We start from the raw sequence: 19,741 nt of genomic DNA, 5'->3' as shown, positions 1-19,741 counted from the left end.
AGCTGATGCTCAGCTGCCGCAGAAGGAGGAACTGGCCACTATCCCTGGGACATGAAGAAGGGGGACTATGCAGGACAGCTTGCTGGGAAGTGCAGGAGGGTTGTGTGAAAAACCTGCTCCAGTTGAACAGGCAGGCCGCAGAAAGGGCGGCTGGCGGTGATGGTGCCATATGACCGTCCTCTTGAGGAGAGCCCTGCCTCCTGCCCCAAGACACTGGCCTGGGCACATGCCTCCCACCTGTCAGCCCCCTTAGCACGATAAGGTTTAACCACTCGCCAGCAATGCATGTGGCTTGGGAACTGCTGTGAAAATAGGAGGCTGCAACATAAGCTTCCCTCTGCTTTTGGATTACAGGTCCAAGGGCCAGCAATTCTCCAGCTGCCCCACAAGTAGAGAATGTGCTTCAGAAAGCACCTTGAATGTCAGCTAGCAGCTCCAAAGGGTGCTCCAGGCAGGAGAAAGGAGTCCCAGGAGTATTCACCTCCTTTGCTGCTTGCTGAGGAAACAGGACTTTTCCTCTAGTGGTGCAGATGAGGCTCTGAAACTGTTTAACCTGAGATCTTTTATCAAAAGCTTAATCACTGTGATGCCCAAAGGAATATAAAGAGAGATACCCTTATTATAAATTGCAGTAAATACCTTCTATTTTTGTCAATTCCTAGTAGGACAGCCTGTGCCTTGGTTCCCTGTGCTAGTGAAGTCTGTCCCTTCTCAAACCCTGCCTGCATATTCCCAGGACTTACATCTTCCACTCCCTCCCTCTTGCCCACTCTGTCTCTCTCAGATGATGCAGAGTGCCAGCAAGTCCCTCAATGGTGTCATATCTGTCCTTTTTATTCATTGCAGGGTTTATTTTTAGCCTGAAACAACTGCTTCCTAAAAATGGAGTTCCTAATGACACGGGAGCTGGACACAGCTATGTAAGGTATCCAGGGCTTGGCCTGACAGCTTCTCCCGTCTGTCTCTCTCTTTGTTGTGAGTACAGGACAGCAAAGTTTGCTGCTCCCCACCAGCCTTGCAGTGTTGAGGCTCAACACTAGGAAAGCAGCAGAGAGAAACTTAGAGAAACTAAGAGAAACTTAGTTCAAACTTTACCCGGAGTCCCTCTCTTCTCCCTCTCTTCTCAAATCAAGAAAGAGGGGGACATTTACCCACCCTTTGCTGCACTCCAAGGGTGCCCCTATGAAGGCAATTTGCTGGATCCTGGCAGGTTTTTACCTGCTTTTCTGCTGCAAGGCAGAAGAGGGACTGAACTTCCCTACTTACGATGGGAAGGACCGAGTGATTGACCTGAACGAGAAGAATTACAAACAGGCACTGAAGAAGTATGACATGCTCTGCCTGCTCTTCCATGAGCCTGTGGGCTCTGACAAGGTCTCCCAGAAGCAGTTCCAGATGACAGAGCTGGTCCTGGAGGTAAGTGCCACTGCATGTCCCGGTCGGGGTCAATACCACAGAACTGCTCAGAGTCGTGGAGAGGAGCCACAGGACAGGAGAGTCAAACAGTCTCATGCAGGGGAGGTTGGGCATCCAAAAGTTTGTTTAGTTGAGATTCAGTTAGCCCCTGCCTGAATTCTGCAAAGCCCGGGAAAAAGTTATTTTGTGCTCTTCTCAGATTGCTGGGAAATAGCTTTTCTGGACTGTCTGTCAGAAACTCAGGCAATAGCAAGTAACCTTGCGAACCACAGAAACATGAACTCAGCTCAGCTCAGCTTTTCCAAATCTCAGCACCTGAGTCCGTAGCTTGAATTTTTTTGATCCTTTCTCATTCTGTGCAAGCCAGTATCCCACTTGTATTCTGGATTGAGTCCCATTTTTTATCCCACTAGCAGCAGTCAGCCAAGAAACCTTATCAAGCTGTGCAGCAAATGGGTGTCCTAGCTCCCCATCTCAAAAGCTCCCTTCTGGTGCAGCATTAAATCCTTTTTTTTTTTTTGACACTTAGTTGCCTGCTTGGAATCAGTCTATAGCTGCTTGTTAATGCAACCATTCTCTTCTGTGCTGGGAAAAGAGTGTTGTTAATTCTTTCATGAACGAATGATTCATTAATCCTCAGTAAAATAAATCATGGCAAAAGTGACAATGTAGATTTGTAGCATTCTTTCTCGTATTGTAGCTGTAATCCAAGGAATCATACAGCTGCAAGCCTCGATTGTTAGGTGCACGTTTTTTACCAGGAGCTTGGAAATATTCCCTCTTAACTAAAAGACATATTTGAAAAGAAAGCAAATTCTGAATTGCAGAAGAAACACTTCAGCTTTATTTGTCAGATCCAGACAGAAAATGCATTGCACCCCTGAGAGTGTAGAAAATGTGAATAAGAAAATATGCTTGCTGAAGGAAAGGACCCAAAAAAGTTCAGTGTCAAGTTCAAGGTCTGCTGAGCTCCTCAGCAAGCCTGATGACTGCCAGAAAGAAAGGTCCAAAAACTAACCAGTTTTTACTCACCTGTCAGGCAATGGTTACTTTCTGCAGGTGAGCGATCAAATAACATTTGGCAAAGAAAAGAAAAAAGTAATGCTGGAACTCCAGCTGAAATTAGTATTGTTGGTAGTATAATGACATTGTTGTTTAATAGGATAGCTATTTTGTGCTTGATAGGTGTCAAACAGTTACTAGATACATATTTGGAGGAACCTGACGGAAGCATGTCCCATCCCTGGAAATGTACAAGGCCACGTTGAATGGAGTACTGGGCAACCTGGCATAGTGGAAGGTGGAAGTCCATGGCAGTGGCTTTGAACTAGATTATCTTTCAGATCCCTTCCAACCAGGCCATTCCATGTTTCCATGACTGTATGGTCTGATATCTACCATCAGTCTGAGTTCTCATGACACCATCACCCATGCTATCAAGGGTGCAACAGCTGCAATATAATCTGGCCTTAAGCTTTTATTTTTCAGGATTGGATTCAGCCATGAGTACATTAGCTTAGGATTCTGGTGATTTATTTGGTTTCCAATTGCTCTCTGCTATGGACTTCTTATGTGACCTTGGGCAAGAGACTGAGGGTTAGACCTGCAGCAGCCTTTACATAATTGTAGTGCTCCAGTCCCCTAGAGCTCAGCTTCCAGCTAATGGTGCCACACATCAACTGGCACTTGTGGCTTTGACCTCAAAATTTCCAAATCACTTGTAGAGCTGATTCAGTGCATGTATCACAGTTTCAGAACAGTCCCTCCCCTGGACTGGGAACTGCAGCAGCAGCAATCTGATAGCCCAAGTACAAGAGAAATCTGCAGACTGAGCACTTTGCTTTTGTTACCCAGAGGGAATCAAGGGAAGAGGGTCTCAGAACACAACAGAAATATGTTCTATTCTGCACAGGACACAGGCCAAAATGGTGCTACAGTTCCCAATTTCTGTACTAATTTAACCATGGGAGCAATCTGAAAGGAGTGGGCAAGCCAGACTGTAATCTGTTCCTTCTTGTGAGAGCATTCAACTCCCTCAGTTCAAGCCATGATGTGTTGTACCATAGAGGGTCACTCTTAATTTTCCCTGTCAGAGCTCATTCAGCTGCTGCACTTCACTGCATGTTCACCAGCACAGGGAGAAGGAAAGAAATGTCTGCAGTGGCTCCTTGACTGAGATGTGGAGCTGTTTGCCTGTGAGATGAACTGCCTGGGATCATTATTCCTGGAAGCAGTAAGCAGCTGAAGCAGGTCTCTTGTAATTTGAGCACGTCTTAGAGTAGTGAGCTGCTCTATAGGCACAGGAGCAGTGACAGGGCTCTGCTTCCAGCCAAACCTGAGAAAAGTTCACTCAGGAAGGTTTTACATATCTAATTTCAGTAGAGGGATCAGGACTTGGAGTGCTGAAGGTCCTTTACACCTGAAATGAAGTATCTAAGAGGTAAATACTCCAGCCCTCACTATTCCCTGCCATCTGTCTTGGGAGGTTCCCAGCACAGGGTGCTGCCTGTGATAAGATGCTCCTTTCTGGAGCACCTCATGTTTTTTCCATCTAACTTTACTGACAATTTTCCTGCTGTTTCACATTGAGACATGCTGCTTTCACAGCCTGGCAATACAGTGTGTCTTTAGCCCCCTACCATACAATGTTTTCAGTCTCCATCCTTAGGAATAAAAGTGAGCCTCCATCCAACACACAGGCAGGTGTGGAGCAAAGCAAAGGTCTGAGCTGGTGGTTAAGGGCTGCTACATCAGATTGTCTTGTGGACATGCATGGGTGGGCACATGGGCTTAAAGAATTTAAGCCCAGAAAACCCCCAAACAGTCCATCCTTTCTACTTCTCTCACGTGTGCCATATAAGAAATGTACAATTCCAAAGATCAAAGGCATGAAGAATTACGTCAGACACCAAAGAAAAGTGCAAGAGAGATCCACCTTCCTTGAAATATGTAGCTCATCAGAGGCCCCTGACTGGGGCCTCTCCCAGGAGTGAAGAACATGTGAGGCTCTCTCTTAACTGGGTCCTTTGAAATTCCATGGGGGCTCAGCTCATATGGCAACATTTTCTTCTTTCAGGGCACTTCAGCCTTTTCTCTTCCAAGTCTTTGCTCTTCATAAAACTTGCAATAGCTTCATGTTTGAGATCACTGACTCTGGAAAATGTGGTTTAAAAAGGGCCAACAGGTAGAAAGCTTATTAGGGAAGACAGCTGATAGACAGGGGAGAGAGAAGAGAATCACAAGGCTCTCATTTACTTAGGAAATCAAACTGACAACATGATAGCACATAAGTAAAGTTAAGCACTTATTTAAGGACTTTACTAAACCATAACTACGTACAGCAGACCAAGAAGTGATATAATAAGAAAAATTTCCTTCCAAGAGAAGCATGTAGGACTGACTGACACTGTCAAAAGCCAAGGATGCACACCCACTGTCACCAGAAAAGGGATGATGTCATCAAGCTGATATTGCATTTGGCACAGCACATGGGGTGTTCAGCTCCCTGTATCCAGGTATACTGGATCAACAAATTCCCACACAGCCCAGGGTCACTTTCCAGTTTAGAAGGGGAATGAAGATGATGATCATTTTGAAGTGGTCCTAACAGCTCTTACCACCTACATTGCTGGGTGCCACCTGGTCACAACAGGCTCCAGGGACAACTGAACCCCTCTGGCAGCAAAAGCAGCTCTTTGGACCATCATTAGTTCATGACAACAGCTCCAGGGGTGGCAGTGCCAGCCCCTCAGGTCCAGATTGGAAAGATGGAGGCTGTTGGGTTGGTCTGTCAGGAAAAATAGCCAAAGGACTGATTTGAGATGCCTACTGCTTTCTGGGTAGGATGGAAAAGAGTTGGGGCAGGATTGTTCTAAGACAGCCCTGGGCAGAGATGCCATGAGCACAGGCTGTTTCACAGCTCAGGTTAAAAGGTTCCTTTCCTTTGTGTCCCTTTCTCCTATGACTCCACTCTGCACCACTGGCTACTGGAAAGCACCTGCACCTTGAGTAGGGAAAAGCCTCCATACAAGGCAACGCAGAGTTTGATCCAAGCAGTCCCAGGGATAACAGTAGCCATTGCTACCCTGTGGTGATGTTTGCAAGAGCTCTGCATGCTCCATGAGGTGAGCACAGTGAAGAAAATGAAACAGCCAAGCAATCACAATAATTGTTTAACAGACAACATAAAAGAAAAAGCTACTTGTCCTAAATGGTCTCAACTTTAATGAAGAAGGGTTAGGAGGGGGAAAGATCAAAGCAGTGAAGCTCAGAAATACCTGTTCTGCTTTTTTTCTCCTCTCTATCTCCTCTACCATGATTCACACTGTCTCCTACCGTCACTTCTAAGACCTTCTCCCTTCTCATCTCTGAATGACCTTAATAGGGAGTTTGGCCTTCCAGCTGGCCAGCCCCTGTCTCTAGAAATCATGTAGCAAGAATAAATGAGCATTGGTGTTAGGGGCTTTCCTTTTGCACTTGAGAAGCTCTCTCCAGCAGCTGAGGGGTTCTCACTATCATAGCAGGCTGCCTCTGATGCACTATGGTATCCTCTTTCTGCTGAAACTCCCTCAGTTCCAGTTCCCCTGCCATTCTTCCCTTGCCATCTGTGTGCATGTGTAATATCCTTAAAAAAGAGAGGCTCATCAAGCCCAGATATTTTAGTCCCTTCAATGCAACAGTGCCCCTAGACTGAAAGTTCATGGAGAACTGGCCTAGCACAAGCCAGTCTGATAAGAGGAAAGAGAAGAGGGATGTGGTACTTCCCTCTCCAGATGAGGCCTAGGATCAGTCCAGTTTCTAGCAATAAATGGCAGAACAAAGTGAAACTCCTGAACGTATCTGCGTTCTGTAACACATGGAAACACAGCCAGTATCTCCCTGTGGTGTGAAAGGGAAAGAAGGATTTTGAGTTCAGTAAAAGGCAAGGATTAAACTGTGTGTAAGCTCTACCTTCTAATTCATTAATTTCCAGGTGCTGAAACTACTGCAGCTTCCAGCTCAGGATGGAAAAATTAGTATAAGATCAGCTGGTTTGGGGGTAGTTTCACTCATATGGTCTTGAACTCTCTTGAGAGCAGATATTTCCACAAGAGTTCAGAGCCATGTAAGACAGAGCAAAAAGTCTCTCTCTGCTTCTGATGCAACACAGAATAAAGTTTTATCAGTTTAGGTCTGTATACTTTATCCCAAAAATCCATAGGAACCATGAGATGAGATTCCACTTTATCCCCATCGATAGGTATAAAAATAAAATAGGTATAAAATCTTAAAATAGATATAAAATATCAGTAAAAATAGAAATATAAACCCAAGCCCTTTCTTTAAGCACCCTTTTCTGTTTACTTCACAAACTCAGATTTCAGACATTTTCTTTGAAAATGGCCATGTTTATGGGACAGTGCCTCAACACAATTTAGTGTCGAGGTATGAGTATAAATATGGATATACAAGACATGTTCAATGAGTGTCTCAAAAATTCTCATTTCTCTGGGTCCCTACAGAGCAAGTCCTCAAGGTGAGAGATGAGGGACATCTGGCTGGATAGGTATGAGTGCAAGAGCCTGTAATAAAAGAGGTGTTTTGGCTTCTATGTCTACAAAAGTGCTTCCACTCTCCAGAGAAGTTAATGTAGAAAATAAGGAAGGGAGGAAGGAAAAGAAAAAGAAAAAGTGTGCATTGATTACTTCCCATTTGAGGCCATGTAAGTAGGTCTCAACTCAGCAACAGCCAGGACAGCCAGCAGAGTACTGATTTTTAGCAGTAGCACCCAGGGGGTTTCACTCACTGACATGCCAGTCACAAAAACAGGTTACAGAAAGCTCCCTGTTTCACAGATGGGCACATTGACATCTAGGGACAACTGTGTACCTTGATCTTTCTGTGTAAGTGTGGCCAAAATAATTTCCAAGGCTGAATTACCTATTATTGACATATTTCTTTCTTTGAAGTCCCTCTGTCAGTTCCAAGTAGTGACTTTGGACAGGCTGCATGAGCAGCATCTCTTCTAAAACTGCACTTTCACGGCCATAAATGTGCTTTGAAAGGCACCTTTCTCATCTGCTAAATTATGACTGGGGAGGGGATTGTACCAGCATGAGTTCTTCTGACATGAGCAGAAACCAGCTGTAATCCCAGGATCTAACGAATGCAAATGTCTCCTGGAGACTTGGCAGACCCCTGTGGGCTTTGGCTTGCTTTGCTGGTAGAGTACAAGGCCAAGTCTGCTCAGGTTTTGTGGCCTCTCTTGGCCCTGAAGTGTGGAGCTCTTACCACAGTCCAGCTGTTGCAGACAACCTCTGTAGTTGTGATAGAATCATGGAATAATTTAGATTGGAAAACACCTCTAAGATCATTGAGTCCAGCCATTAACCCAGCACAGCCCGCCACTAAACCATATCTGAGTGCCACATCTACGTGTCTTTTAAATACTTCCAGGCATGGTGACTCCACCACTATCCAGAGCAGCCATCCCAGGGCTTGACCACCCTTTCAACTAAGGAGTTTCCCTAATATCCAATCTAAACTTCCCCTGGTGCAATTTGAGGCCATTTCTATATAAGACCTTGAGCTGCATGTAGACTCAGAAATTTCTGAGCCACTCCTTCCTTCAGAAATACAATTGAGAAAAAAACATGGAAAAGCCCATCCACTTTGATCTTGCCATCCTGCCATGCCAGTCAGGTTCCCCTAAAAGTACCAGCAAGGGTTCTCAGTTGCTGGGCTGGTCCTCAGGAGACAGTGTCTCACTTTTGTAAAATGAAACACCTTTCATACAAGTGCAAAATGGTTTAGATTTGAAGGAACTTTAGATTTTACCTAGTTCCAACCCTCCTGCCAGGGGCAGGGACACCTTCTACTAAATTAGATGTGACTTCCTCTTCAGGGTGGGTCATCACACCGTGTTGCTCAAAGGCCCCTCCAGCCTGGCCTTGAACACTTCCAGGGATGGGGCATCCATGTTTTCTTTGGGCAACCTGTTCCATTGTTTCGCCAGGATCACAATGGAGAATTTTTTTGGCCTTATCCTGAGTGAGGGGCCCAAGAAGGGCTAGCTTGAGCTCACACTCAGAGGACAGGTGTGGCGTTTGTGGTTACCATTTCAAGTTGCCTGCCCTGGACCCTGACATTTTGCAGGAGCTGACGGCAGGCTGGGGCAGCTGTTGCTCTGTGAAGCAGACTGGGTAGGGGTGGCCATGCCATGCTCGCCCACCCTGACCTTACTCCAGAGCCTGGTCTGCCAGTGCCCTTCATCTAAAACCAAAGTAATCAAAGCCCGTGACTGTCCTTCCTTCGTGCCTGAGCTTCATTTGTGGGAAGAATGGAAAGGGGATATGATAATTCCTTTTAAACACCCGGGAGGGAGAAGAGCTATTTAAGCACAAAGCCTAAGGACAAATGGGCTATGAATAAAACAAGTCTGGAACTACGAAGTCCCTTATCACCAGAGGAGGAAGGGGAGAACAGTCCAATGAGTCTTAAATGGACACTGACTGCTTTGTGGCAGAGACTGAATGACACGATTCTGAGTCTGATGACCAAAGTTGTCCTTTTGCAGCCTCTGTCCCTAAATAACAGGCAACCAGGCATGAAATCCATGCCCTAGGAAAGAAGTGACTTAGCAAGGTCCAAGTTCTCCTTTCTTTTTTTTTTTTTCCTTTGCACATTGGGATTTACCTACATACATGAGAAAAAAAAACACTTGCCCAAAGAAATGGAGCGAGCAGCAACCAAGAGCTCAATTCCCAGGCAGTGGCTCCTCCCCTCCCCAGCACCCCGGAGGGTCAGCGCTCCCTCCTGAGCAGTGCTGATGGTGCTCATTCCTGCATGCTCTCTGACACAGCTCCAGTGAAGGCCAGCTGCTGTACATGATATGTTCTTTTTCTGGGAACCCTGTCCGGCCCTGGCAGGAGACACTGCCATCAGCTAGCAGACCTCTGACACCTCAAATCCAGTGCAAGGAGGGCTGTGTGTATTTAAAGCTTTCTTCAGTTCTTATTTCTCTCAGCTCACTCCTTGGTCTTTCTTGTCTCAAGGACCACCCTGTTCCCCCAGAGCCCTGCCTTGCTGATCCTTCCTGTGGATGCAGGATGGGAGCTCCTGGCTCTTGCCTGCAGCATCCTGAACTCTCTGGGATTCCAGAGGAGCTGGGTTACACTCACTTGGGTCAGAAACCGGAGAAATCTGGCTTGTTCCTGAGAGCCATAGGCATAGGAATGACATGGGCATGTGTAGGTGAACAGGCTTAATACCAAGCATGCCTCCCTCCTGCAGCACCCACTAAAAGCACCCAGCTTCCTGCCCTGCATGGGCTTCACAGCAACTTCCAGCCTTCAGTTTCAAAGCAGCTTTTTTGAGGCCAGAAGGAGAACTAGGGAGCAACAGCCTCACTTTTGTCAAGGACAAGGACACCCCCCAAACTACACTGTCAGTCTCTGTTTTGGAAAGGGCAGCTTAGCGGGGTGGCCTCTGCCCAGTCCCAGATGCCTAGGGCAGCACACACACACAGACACACACACACACACGTCCCCTTCTGCCCTTGACATGCAAGTTGCACAGCTGAGTTGCCAAAACATCTGCGATGCCGTGCCAGCAGGGACTGGCTGGGAGCAGTGGCAGGTGGCCCCTGCGCCCATGGGTGCTCAGTGGCACGGGCACCAGCCTCGGTTAGCTGGCGGCTGGGGAGGCTGTGCTTTGGCTTGCAGCTGGCTAAAATTAGGGATGCCAGGAGCAGATAAAAATACAGCCCTAGCTATGTGAAACCTTTAGAGAGGCAGGCAGAGAGCACGCTGCTGTATGTCTGACCCCTGTGAGCGGCTGCGCAACAATTAAAGCTCCAGGGCAACATTTTTGAAGCATTACCTGTGAAAGCCAGCTCTGAGGGAGTGACCTTTGTGTGTTCCATATTTGGGGACTTGCCTTTTAGTCCAAGGAGTAGTGATTTCTGGGGGGGGAGATTTCAGCCTCTGCAAGCAGCTCAGGTGGGGGAAAAGTGTAGTAAGTGTAGTAAGGTGGGACCAACATACTCTCCTTCAGACCCCACTGCCAGCAAAGTGACTTTTCTAGTGGCAGCTGCTCAGCAGGCTTCTAGCCCTGCTCTTTGATCACCATGGTGCTTCAGGACAGCCTGAACTACGGAAGAGCCTAAGATATTACTAGTGTGGTATGCAAGGGGGTGCTAGTGGGGACAGCACAGCATTAAGAAAGAGAAATAATGGCCTCTGTTCTCCAAGAAACTGCCCAGTGTCTTAAACACAGTAGCCAACTATAGCGTGTAGGTGGGAGTCCTGCGTAAGGATTCAAAACTTCTGGGGGAATACATTAAAAACTTGCCATTCCCTCTTGCTGTTTCTGAAAATAAAAACCTAACATTCTGGGATATGAAATCATCATCATTTCATCAACCAGGTTCTGACCATCAGCATGAACTGCAGCATTAAAGAGAGAAGGAGGGAAGAAGCAGAGGAGTGTAGATTGCTTGAGGGACATTTCCTCATCATCTCCCGTTGCTCTTCTCTCTGCATTGCTGGAGTTTTGTTCTTCCTCCACTGCTAAATAGCAAAAAGCTCCCCATGGTTAAGAGAAGTGTACTCATGATGGCTTTCAGAGACATCCAAAAGCCCCCAGCCCTTCCTCCCAAGCCTGAGCAGCAGGGGAAGATGAGCCTTATTGTCTGTGGGAGCTTTGGGCAGGTGCTAGAGAAGTGGGAAGAAAATCCAGGCCAGAATGCCATAATGTCACTTAATGAAAACTGACCATGCTGAGGCAGCCACTCCTCCCACTCCCATTTTTAACCCTCTCTGAGGGATTTTTGTCTTCCATTTAGCAGCAAAACTGACAAGTGCAAGGTTTGGCACAGTCACTGCTGCCTGCAGCTGGAATAGGAGCATGGTCAGGCAGAGAGTGACATTTCTGCTGCTGTATAACCTAGAATTACAGAATGACCCTATGGGACTGCTTAAATGTCCCAGAACTTCCCAGCATCACATCTAGGCTCAGATAGGTACAGTGGGTGTGGAGCTGAGATGCTGGGCAGGGAGCTGTACCTTTCCATACCCATTATTCGGAGTGCCTGTAATTGCTGACACCATCTAGGATGAGAGGATTCTTGCATACTTGGTAGTACTCAAGCTTCACTTTGGGCTGGACCTCTCACACATCCCAGAGGGCCATTCACCCCCTCACACTCCCCCAAATTCAAGTATGGTTATTGCCTGAGGGATATGGAAGAAAGGAGTAGTGCTGTCAAACTCCCACCTCTTTTTCCCGGTGCTGCACAGGACACAGCTTGGGATCCTATGGGTAGAAAGTATGCATTGCAAAGACTTCATGAACATGAGAATAAGGCTGCAAAATGTGCACGGGACATGAACTTACAACCTACTGGGCTCTTTGCTTGTGCTCTCAGCCAGTTCTGCCAGCCCGAAGCTCCTACTCTACCTCCTCAGGGACTGCATGATCTGTTATGTCCAGTTCTTCCAGGGCAGTTTCTACCCTCCATGTCTCTGTGCAGCTGTTGAAGCTAAATTACGTGCTGTAGAGATAGAGGCTGACACAAAGGCAAGGGCTCTGGCTGGTCAAGACTTCGAGCAATATGAATTTAAAGGCAGGAGGAGGAGGGGCTGTGCTCTTAGATTACAGATGCCTCTGTCCCAAGGTCCTGAGCCAAGAGGATTGTCAAGATTAGAAACATTATCTGCATTCAAATCCCACTAGCATTATGGAATCAGAAAATACTGTAAGGGGATATATAAATGCTTGATACTGTAATGAGTAGGGGGAAATTAGCCATAGTGTTGTACCTCTGTCATGCTCCATATTTTGCTGCCTTTTGTGGTTCAAATATAGGTGTGGGAATGTATCATCACCTATGCATGGGTTAGACTCACCTGCTGCAGTGGACGCAGAGAAAGCAAAGCCAGGAGCAATGCCCAGCCCCTGCATAGCTTGCACTTGCAAATGCCACATAAACACCCTGCAATGTCTCCTGCCTCCAGGCTCTGCCACAGTGGGAAGGGCTCCCAAAAGTCTCCCAGTTAACAAAAACCTCCCTGTTGTGAAACCCTGCTCTGGAGAGGAGCTCAGGCTGTACTGTTCTCCTCACTGTCTCACTGGCATGGAGGTCCCTGCAGAGGAGGCAGGCTGCCCTCTGAGCTCCCAGCTCTGCCCCCTCAGGCACACTCACACACCATACACAAGCACTCTCCTGGATGCCCCAACTGTTGCATATCTCTGGGGATGAGCCTCTTCAGAGGAACACCTTCAAACATTGACAGCCACCATACATACACCTCCAGGAGACAGTCACACAAGCCCTGCCACATAAACAGGCACACCTCCAGCATTACTGAGACCCTTTTTGGTGACTGAGCACTCCCACAGTCTCACACAAAGAGGCTTTCATCACATCACCCACATTTTCTTGACACGTTTACTCTTTTCTAGCAAGCTTCCATGCTCACAGCTACAGAACTGCACCCAGGCCACTCCAAAGAGCTACCTTGTGTGAGCTGCATGCTGCCACACATGACTCCTGATCAATGCCTCCTCTCTTGCCCACACCCCTGCTCACATCCAACCACTTGTCTGTAGCCGGTGTTGCAGCTTTTCTGCATATTTCTGACCTTCAAACACTCACAAGAAACCCTAATCACCCCCTGTGTGCAGGAGTCAAGAACTGCTGGGTTTAAACTGCCCTGACTGCGTCTGGCACGTGGCTGACATAACTGTAAGTAACTAAATCAAGTATGGACTGGACTAGACATGACTGAACAAGTCTTCTTCCCTTGGCCATTCTGTGTTTTCCTCTGGTCACAGAGCAGCCAGAGTCTCAGGAAACTCTTGCTGGTGTACACAACCACCAACAAGCAGGGACGTGCTGACAATGTCCCAGAAAGCTGATGGTCCTACAGGCTCCATCCTTTTGTCCAGTCAGGGTAGATCCCCATAACAGGAAACAGAAAATCTCTTAACACCACTCACTTGCAGATGTCTAGAGAGCTCACGAGAGGCATCCATCTCTCATTGCAAATATAGGGCTCCAGCAGCTCACAGGTGCTCTAAGGTGACCTGAGCCACCAGATGGGATGCTAAACCAGACCAGTGTCTTATCAGCCTAATCAATGGATGTGCAAATACAAACCAGTGCTCTGCCCCTTTCAGGCAGTGTCCACTGTAAGCACAAGCCCTGAATCTGCAGCCTTACCTTCATTTCAAAGCCCTGGCAAAGAGCAGAGAAACAGCACAGGCACCCCTTTTGCTTCCCATGGTGGCATTTGCCCCTAAAGACAATAGGGCAGGTGGCTGCAGGGGAATCAAAGTTGGAGCAATGATGTGGTGGTCCCTGGAGTCTTTTTCCTCCTGGAGGGCTTTGGGACAGCCCTGAGGACGTGGAATTGGTGGAAGGGAGAAAACAACTATATTCTCCATCTCTCCTTTTGCTCAAGCAAAGTCCCTGAGCCCTGATCACCAGGGTGCCTGCCACCATCCCCCAGAATTTCAGGGACAGGCTGCCAGCATGGGGAGCTGGCTGGCCCCATGACACCCCATAGCACGGGTGAGGTGGCTGCCCCGCCACTTTTGCTCTCCAAAGCCTCTAATCACAGCTCACTCTCACAGAGGCCTGGCACAGGCAGAAGCTATTTATAGCAGGGGAGCCAAGGGGCCATGTGGCCACGGTGGCAGTGCTGCTGGGTGACATTCAAACTGGCTTTGAGTCTGGGGGAGGGAGCCAAAATGAGCCGGGGCAGGGGGGGAGCTTCCTCATAAATCAACCCACCATCTCTCTGGCCATGGCTTTCTTCTGCCCCCCTCCAGCCTCCTGCTGCCAAGCACTGACAGCTGTGCCCTAATAGGGACATTCCTGCCCCAGAGGCTCCTGACCCCTCATCTCCATCATCCCCCGCCATCCGGCAGGGCTAGGAGGAGGAGCAGCAAGAAGACCATCAGCATCAGAGGCATTTGTGCAGCAGGAAGGGAGAGGGAGGAGGAGGAGAAGACTCTTACAGCTGCTTGGTGGCTCTCAGAGCATCATTACTACCTTGTAGGGTCTCTAGTAAGCTTGTGGTGGGGCTGTCAGTCATCCAGTGCATAAGTGGATCCATTTACTAGGGTCAGTGCATCTCTGGGAGCCAATTTGGAATTCACAGGGTCTCACCCGGGGTCGCTCTCCCCACCAGGCCCTTGCAGAGCGTCTCTCCTTTCCTCACATATCTATTTTCACAAAACAGGCAGGAACTCGATATCTTCAAGAGGCCCCTTCGTCAAAGATGGTGGGAACGGGGTGCAGTGGTTTTGCAAAGCTGTGAGAAGGTGATCATGAGCATGGCTGGGCTTAGATGCATTTCTTTAGTTAAAACAGGGGATCAGGATTTGGGGCTTACTGAAGCCTAGACAGGAGGCATGACTTCAAGCACTTCATAGGAAAAGGAACCTGCTTTGGCCACCCCATCACATGCATGAAGAAAACGTGATGCTGCAGAGTTGTGCACGCACTGCTGCCTGGCACCATGCACTTCCAGAGTTAAAATGTCCATGGTGCCCACGTCACATTCCCCTGCAGGAGGCCACCAAGGCACCACAGAGGAAACAGGTTTTGCTTTGTGTTGTGGCACAGGACTTCCTTCCAGCCATCCCCCCTGCTTTGGTGTCCCCAGTTCACTCAGGAGCCCTCTACTGAGGCCAGTGTCAAACAGCATACGGTAGTGCCAGCAAACTCCCTGCTGCAACACAATGGGAACAAACCCAACCCTTGTGACCTCTGGGTTATCTCAGCAGAGAGGCAGCATGTGACACATCCCACCCATTGGTGCTGTTCTGCAGCAGAATATGGGTCACTTGTGTCTGTCATGTCATGCTAGCAGGGCATGATGCCCTTTAGCTACCCTGTGGTGTTAACACTACTAATGTTGGGCTCTCTGCTTCCTCACACAGCTGGCAGCTCAGGTCCTGGAGCCCAGGAGCATTGGCTTTGGGATGGTGGACTCCAAGAAGGATGCCAAGCTTGCCAAAAAGTTAGGTATGTCCCAGGTCTGACATCTCTGGAATAGCTTGGAGGGACTGTGGGAGTGATGTGCCTATGGGAGTCCCTTAGAGGACAGTCAAATCCTTGTTACCAGGATGGGGAGGATGATGGTGGAACTTGCACACTGACCACCTGCCCACCCCAACAGGGGCAGGATCAGGAGCGGGGGTGAGGATGAGAGAAACAAGCCAAGACCCTTCCAGAAAGGCAAACCAAACTAAACCAAACCAAGTGAAAAAGAAAGTCAATTAATGCTGTAATGATGACAGGGTGTAAGTTCACAGATTTCTGTGCAGAAACAGTGAACAGGTGCCATGGAGTAACTTCCTGCTCTTCCTACACATACAGAACCAACACAGCAGTGCAGAACCAGAATATATGGGGAAAACACTTAGCTCCCCAGATGTCATCAGCCCCACGACCCAGTGACCTCTGTCAACCACTGGGGCAGCCACAGCCTTGCAATGGCTTGGTAGTCAGGTGCCAATCATTCTGACTTGTTCCCCAGAGTGAAGGAGGAAACCTGCTCTAAAGGTGGAAGGCTGCTGCATTGCCCATCCCTGGACACAGCTGCCTTCCTGGGCCTGGCAGTCCCTTCATATTTTAGCCTACAAAGCAATACAGAAATACTGTGTCACATTAATACAACAGTACACAAATATACCACTAAACCTAAGATTCACGCATACTGGACTGTAATTTTCTTTCCTAAATTAGAGGCTGGGAGTGCTAATGGGAGCTAAACTAAAGACAAAACTTCTACCTTTCCAAGAAACAAACTACCAGCCTCCTTGGCCAGTGGTACTCTGCCATCCTGCATTGCAGGAGACGAGTGCTGTTGATTTTGGAGCCTCCAACAAGGTTCTGTGGCACTCAGTCCTCAGTCCAGTGATACAGCATTGAAATCTGTCACCCTGCAGTCTGTGGTATCTCTATCATTGGTTTCTAACCCTTTTGCCAAGGCCAGCTAAGCCTCAGACAGTTTGAAGCTCACTTTCAGGTCACTGGTGACGCTCACATAGTTCAGCCTTCTCTGGACAGTGAGCATAACCCGAATCAAAATCCAATTTCTATATAGTGACAGGTTGTTAAAATCTGAGCTGCCAGTTAGAGCCCAGTATTTACTGCAAGATAGACAGCCAAGCTAAAACAAGTTTCTGGTGCAGAATTTTTCCAGCTGAGACCAAACTGTGACCCAAATGAAAAGTTCAACATTTGGGAAGAAGTTGACACCAGTTCTGGCTGAAGTTTGTCCCCTGTGTCAGGAAACATCAGTCAGGAGATCACTCAGGTTGTTTCTAACTCGACCAACACAGCAAACTGGCAATTGCATTATCCCAGGAGGAATTGCTGGGATAACAAGCAAGATACTCTGCACTAAACCTACTTTTAACAACATGTTAACCACTTATTGTTTACTCTCTTCCTCTTTCAGGCTTGGTTGAAGAGGGAAGTCTCTATGTGTTTAAGGATGAACGATTGGTTGAATTTGATGGGGAACTGTCTGCAGATGTCTTGGTGGAATTTCTTTTGGATGTAAGTACGGATAAGCTCAGAGCTACATAAAACCTCTCAGAGAAGACCTTGCAAATACTTAGTTTGCTAAAAAAACAATGTACCTTTGTTTGAAATTTCATCCCTGCTTGCTATTCACTGGTAGAGATGGCATTTGATATCTTCCCCAATACCTGTCTGATCATGAGATGCCAGGAAAGGTGGTATCTTATATGCCACTAAACACTTTATATCTTAGAGACAACCTCCCCTCTTTCCTATATAGAGTATATTTGAATGGAAGTCAGCTACAATCCTTATAACTGACTGCTGTTCACCCACCTCAGTTAGCAAACTTGCATGCAAACACTTTGCCATTTGCAAAATCTTTCAAGCTTTTTCTTTCTTGTTTTAAAAAAGAGCTGTTTTCACAAAAAGAATATTCAAGAAGTAGTGTTCTTGTAGAGCAACTGAAAAGAGCTCAGTGCATGGATAAAGGCTTATGTTGCAAACTATTTGCCCATTTCTAGACACAAGCAACATAGCATCTCTTCAGGGAACTTGCCAAATTGCACTGCCACGAGTGAGAGGAGATCAGGGTCCTAAAACTAAATGGTCTTGGGTCATTTTGTGCATGGGCACAATGATGTACTCACCTTTGTGCCTAAATGCAAAAACGATGCTGAATCCCACATCTATATGTTGCACTTCTCTTTATTTACATTTTATTCCTAGGAGAGGCAACAAAACCAATGGTCTTTGCTTTATAAATGAGAACATTTTGCAGTCACTTGGCTTTTCTTTGAAGTGAGGCTTTCTTTCTAAGTGGTCGTGCAGTAATGCAGATAAGGGAGGTAAGGTGAGCAGCAGAGCTGGCAGGGTTTGTGTCCCAGGGTGGCAGGTTGCCTACATGGTCACCTGTGGTTCAGGACTGCAGGTGAGGAGAGGCATGGCCAGGGAATTAGATCCCTTAGATCTCAGCTCTCCCATGACAAATGTCTGTGCCTGCATGCATTGGGTGTTGTGACCAAAACACATGCAAGTGGCTTCAGGGACAGAAATGGGCATCTGCCCTACCCATAAGGGCCACAGACAGGGCAGAGCTTTGCCATGACCCTGCAGCAGTGGGATCCCACGTTCCCATGGCTCAGGCCACTCTGGAAGCAGGAAATTGCACGTGCTGCTGCAGGCACAGCAAAGACACAGGCTCACACTCAAGGATGCTGTAATGCACTTCATGAGGTTTTGCTTGCTATGCCACGCAGTGTATCACTGAAAAATCATGTCCTGTGAAAAAAGAAAGAGAGCAAGGATTTGTGGTTTTGTGTTTTCCATTTAGGAAGGAAAATACCTGGCAAAGCTAGAAAATAAAACCAGACACTTCTGTGGCGCCTTGGCAGCCTCATCTGAAAAGTAAGAGAAACCCAGAGGTTCTCTACTCCTCTGTAGCCAGTGGCTTGCCTGTTTTTTTTTTTTTTTTTCTTCTAGTGAAAACACACTTGATTTATACCCCTATTGCTGGGCAAAATAATCAGAACCTTCTCACCAGCAATGACTAGTTAAGAAAAGAGAGACAATGTTTTGATCAATGACAGTCCAAAGTGCCAGACAGGTCTTCCAACTTCCTCATTAACATTGTGATGTGTATAGGACCAAAGAATAGGTTTAAACTGTTTTGCACAGGATGAGGATTAGCCAGGAAAATTCACATCCAGACTTTCTACTGCTCCAAACCACTGTTTGGTCACCCTCCAATGTGCTGGCTTTAATGTTTTTCAAAAGCAAGATCTTTGCAATAACCTCTTCCAGTAAATGACACTTGAAAAAAAAAAGTATATATAGATTTAGATACACAGGTATCATTCACCGATATTCACAATGATCATACCAGCCTCTTTCAACTTGGCCTCCTTAAGGCCAGCTGCAATTGCTACTCCTTATCCCTCACCAAAGTAGGTCCCTCAGCATTCATTTGGGTTACCCAGTCCTCTATCAGCCTCCCTCTCGATGCTTCCACCTCTGCAGTGAACCTACTGACATCTCCCTTTGAAGGTGACCTGCTTCTCTCAGCTCCTCACATTAAGGCAGATAGCACTAAGCAGGGTTTCCAACAGCAGAGAAATTGGGTGACCTCTTTCTCCCTGCTTAGGCTGCTTGTGGCACACCCTGCCAGGCATAGGTTGGTGCTGCAAATCTCTGTGTTACCACATGCATTTGTCATGGCAGTTGCTGGAAGACCCCGTGGAGGTCATAAACAGCAAGCTGGAGCTTCAGGCCTTTGACCAGATCGACGACGAAATCAAACTTATCGGCTACTTCAAGGGAGAAGACTCAGAACGTAAGATAAAAACATTCCTCATGGGCCTTGGAGCCTGCCTGGGAGCTCTAGGGGCTGGGCACTGGTTGTTCTGCATGAGCATGAATGGTGGTGTTGTGTATGGCAGCCTGTGACAGAGTGAAAATTGCTGGAGGATGAGTGCGTTCGCAGGCAAGTTTCTGCTGGTCTAATGTGTGAGCCTGGTCCTACACCGTCGGTGACCCTTCTGCAAGGTGTCTGCTGGCAAGAGGAAAGAGACATAATCCAGGGGCTCCTGCAGTAAAAGTGAGTTTACCTCATCCAAAAATCAGCTGAGGTTACAGTTACACTGAGAGAGCAACTAAAAGGAGCAAGGTGCCTCTTCTTGTGAGCAGCGAGCCCAAAGGATCAAAGGAAGGAGGAGAGAAGGGAAAGGGGGACACACATTAAATACCATGGCAAACATACAGCAGCAGTGAGCAGGGCCCTTTGGAGCAGCCTGGCAGAGGCACTGA

General features: G+C 47.4%; 1 protein-coding gene across 1 annotated transcript in view; it reads left to right on the top strand.

Moving 5' to 3' along the window:
- The first annotated feature begins 990 nt into the window (after positions 1–990).
- CASQ2 (calsequestrin 2) overlaps positions 991–19,741 on the top strand; it is a 34,735-nt gene continuing 15,984 nt past the window's right edge. Inside the window, exons 1-4 of the mRNA XM_009102575.4 lie at positions 991–1,416; positions 15,346–15,430; positions 16,872–16,972; positions 19,157–19,268. Coding sequence (XP_009100823.1) covers positions 1,183–1,416; positions 15,346–15,430; positions 16,872–16,972; positions 19,157–19,268 — 532 coding nt within the window. The 5' untranslated portion in view covers positions 991–1,182. The remainder of the gene's footprint in view (positions 1,417–15,345; positions 15,431–16,871; positions 16,973–19,156; positions 19,269–19,741) is intronic.

Source organism: Serinus canaria, chromosome 1 (assembly GCF_022539315.1).
Source record: "Serinus canaria isolate serCan28SL12 chromosome 1, serCan2020, whole genome shotgun sequence".
In the NCBI taxonomy this organism is placed as follows: Eukaryota; Metazoa; Chordata; class Aves; order Passeriformes; family Fringillidae; genus Serinus; species Serinus canaria.
This window is presented reverse-complemented; position numbering and strand designations above follow the sequence as displayed.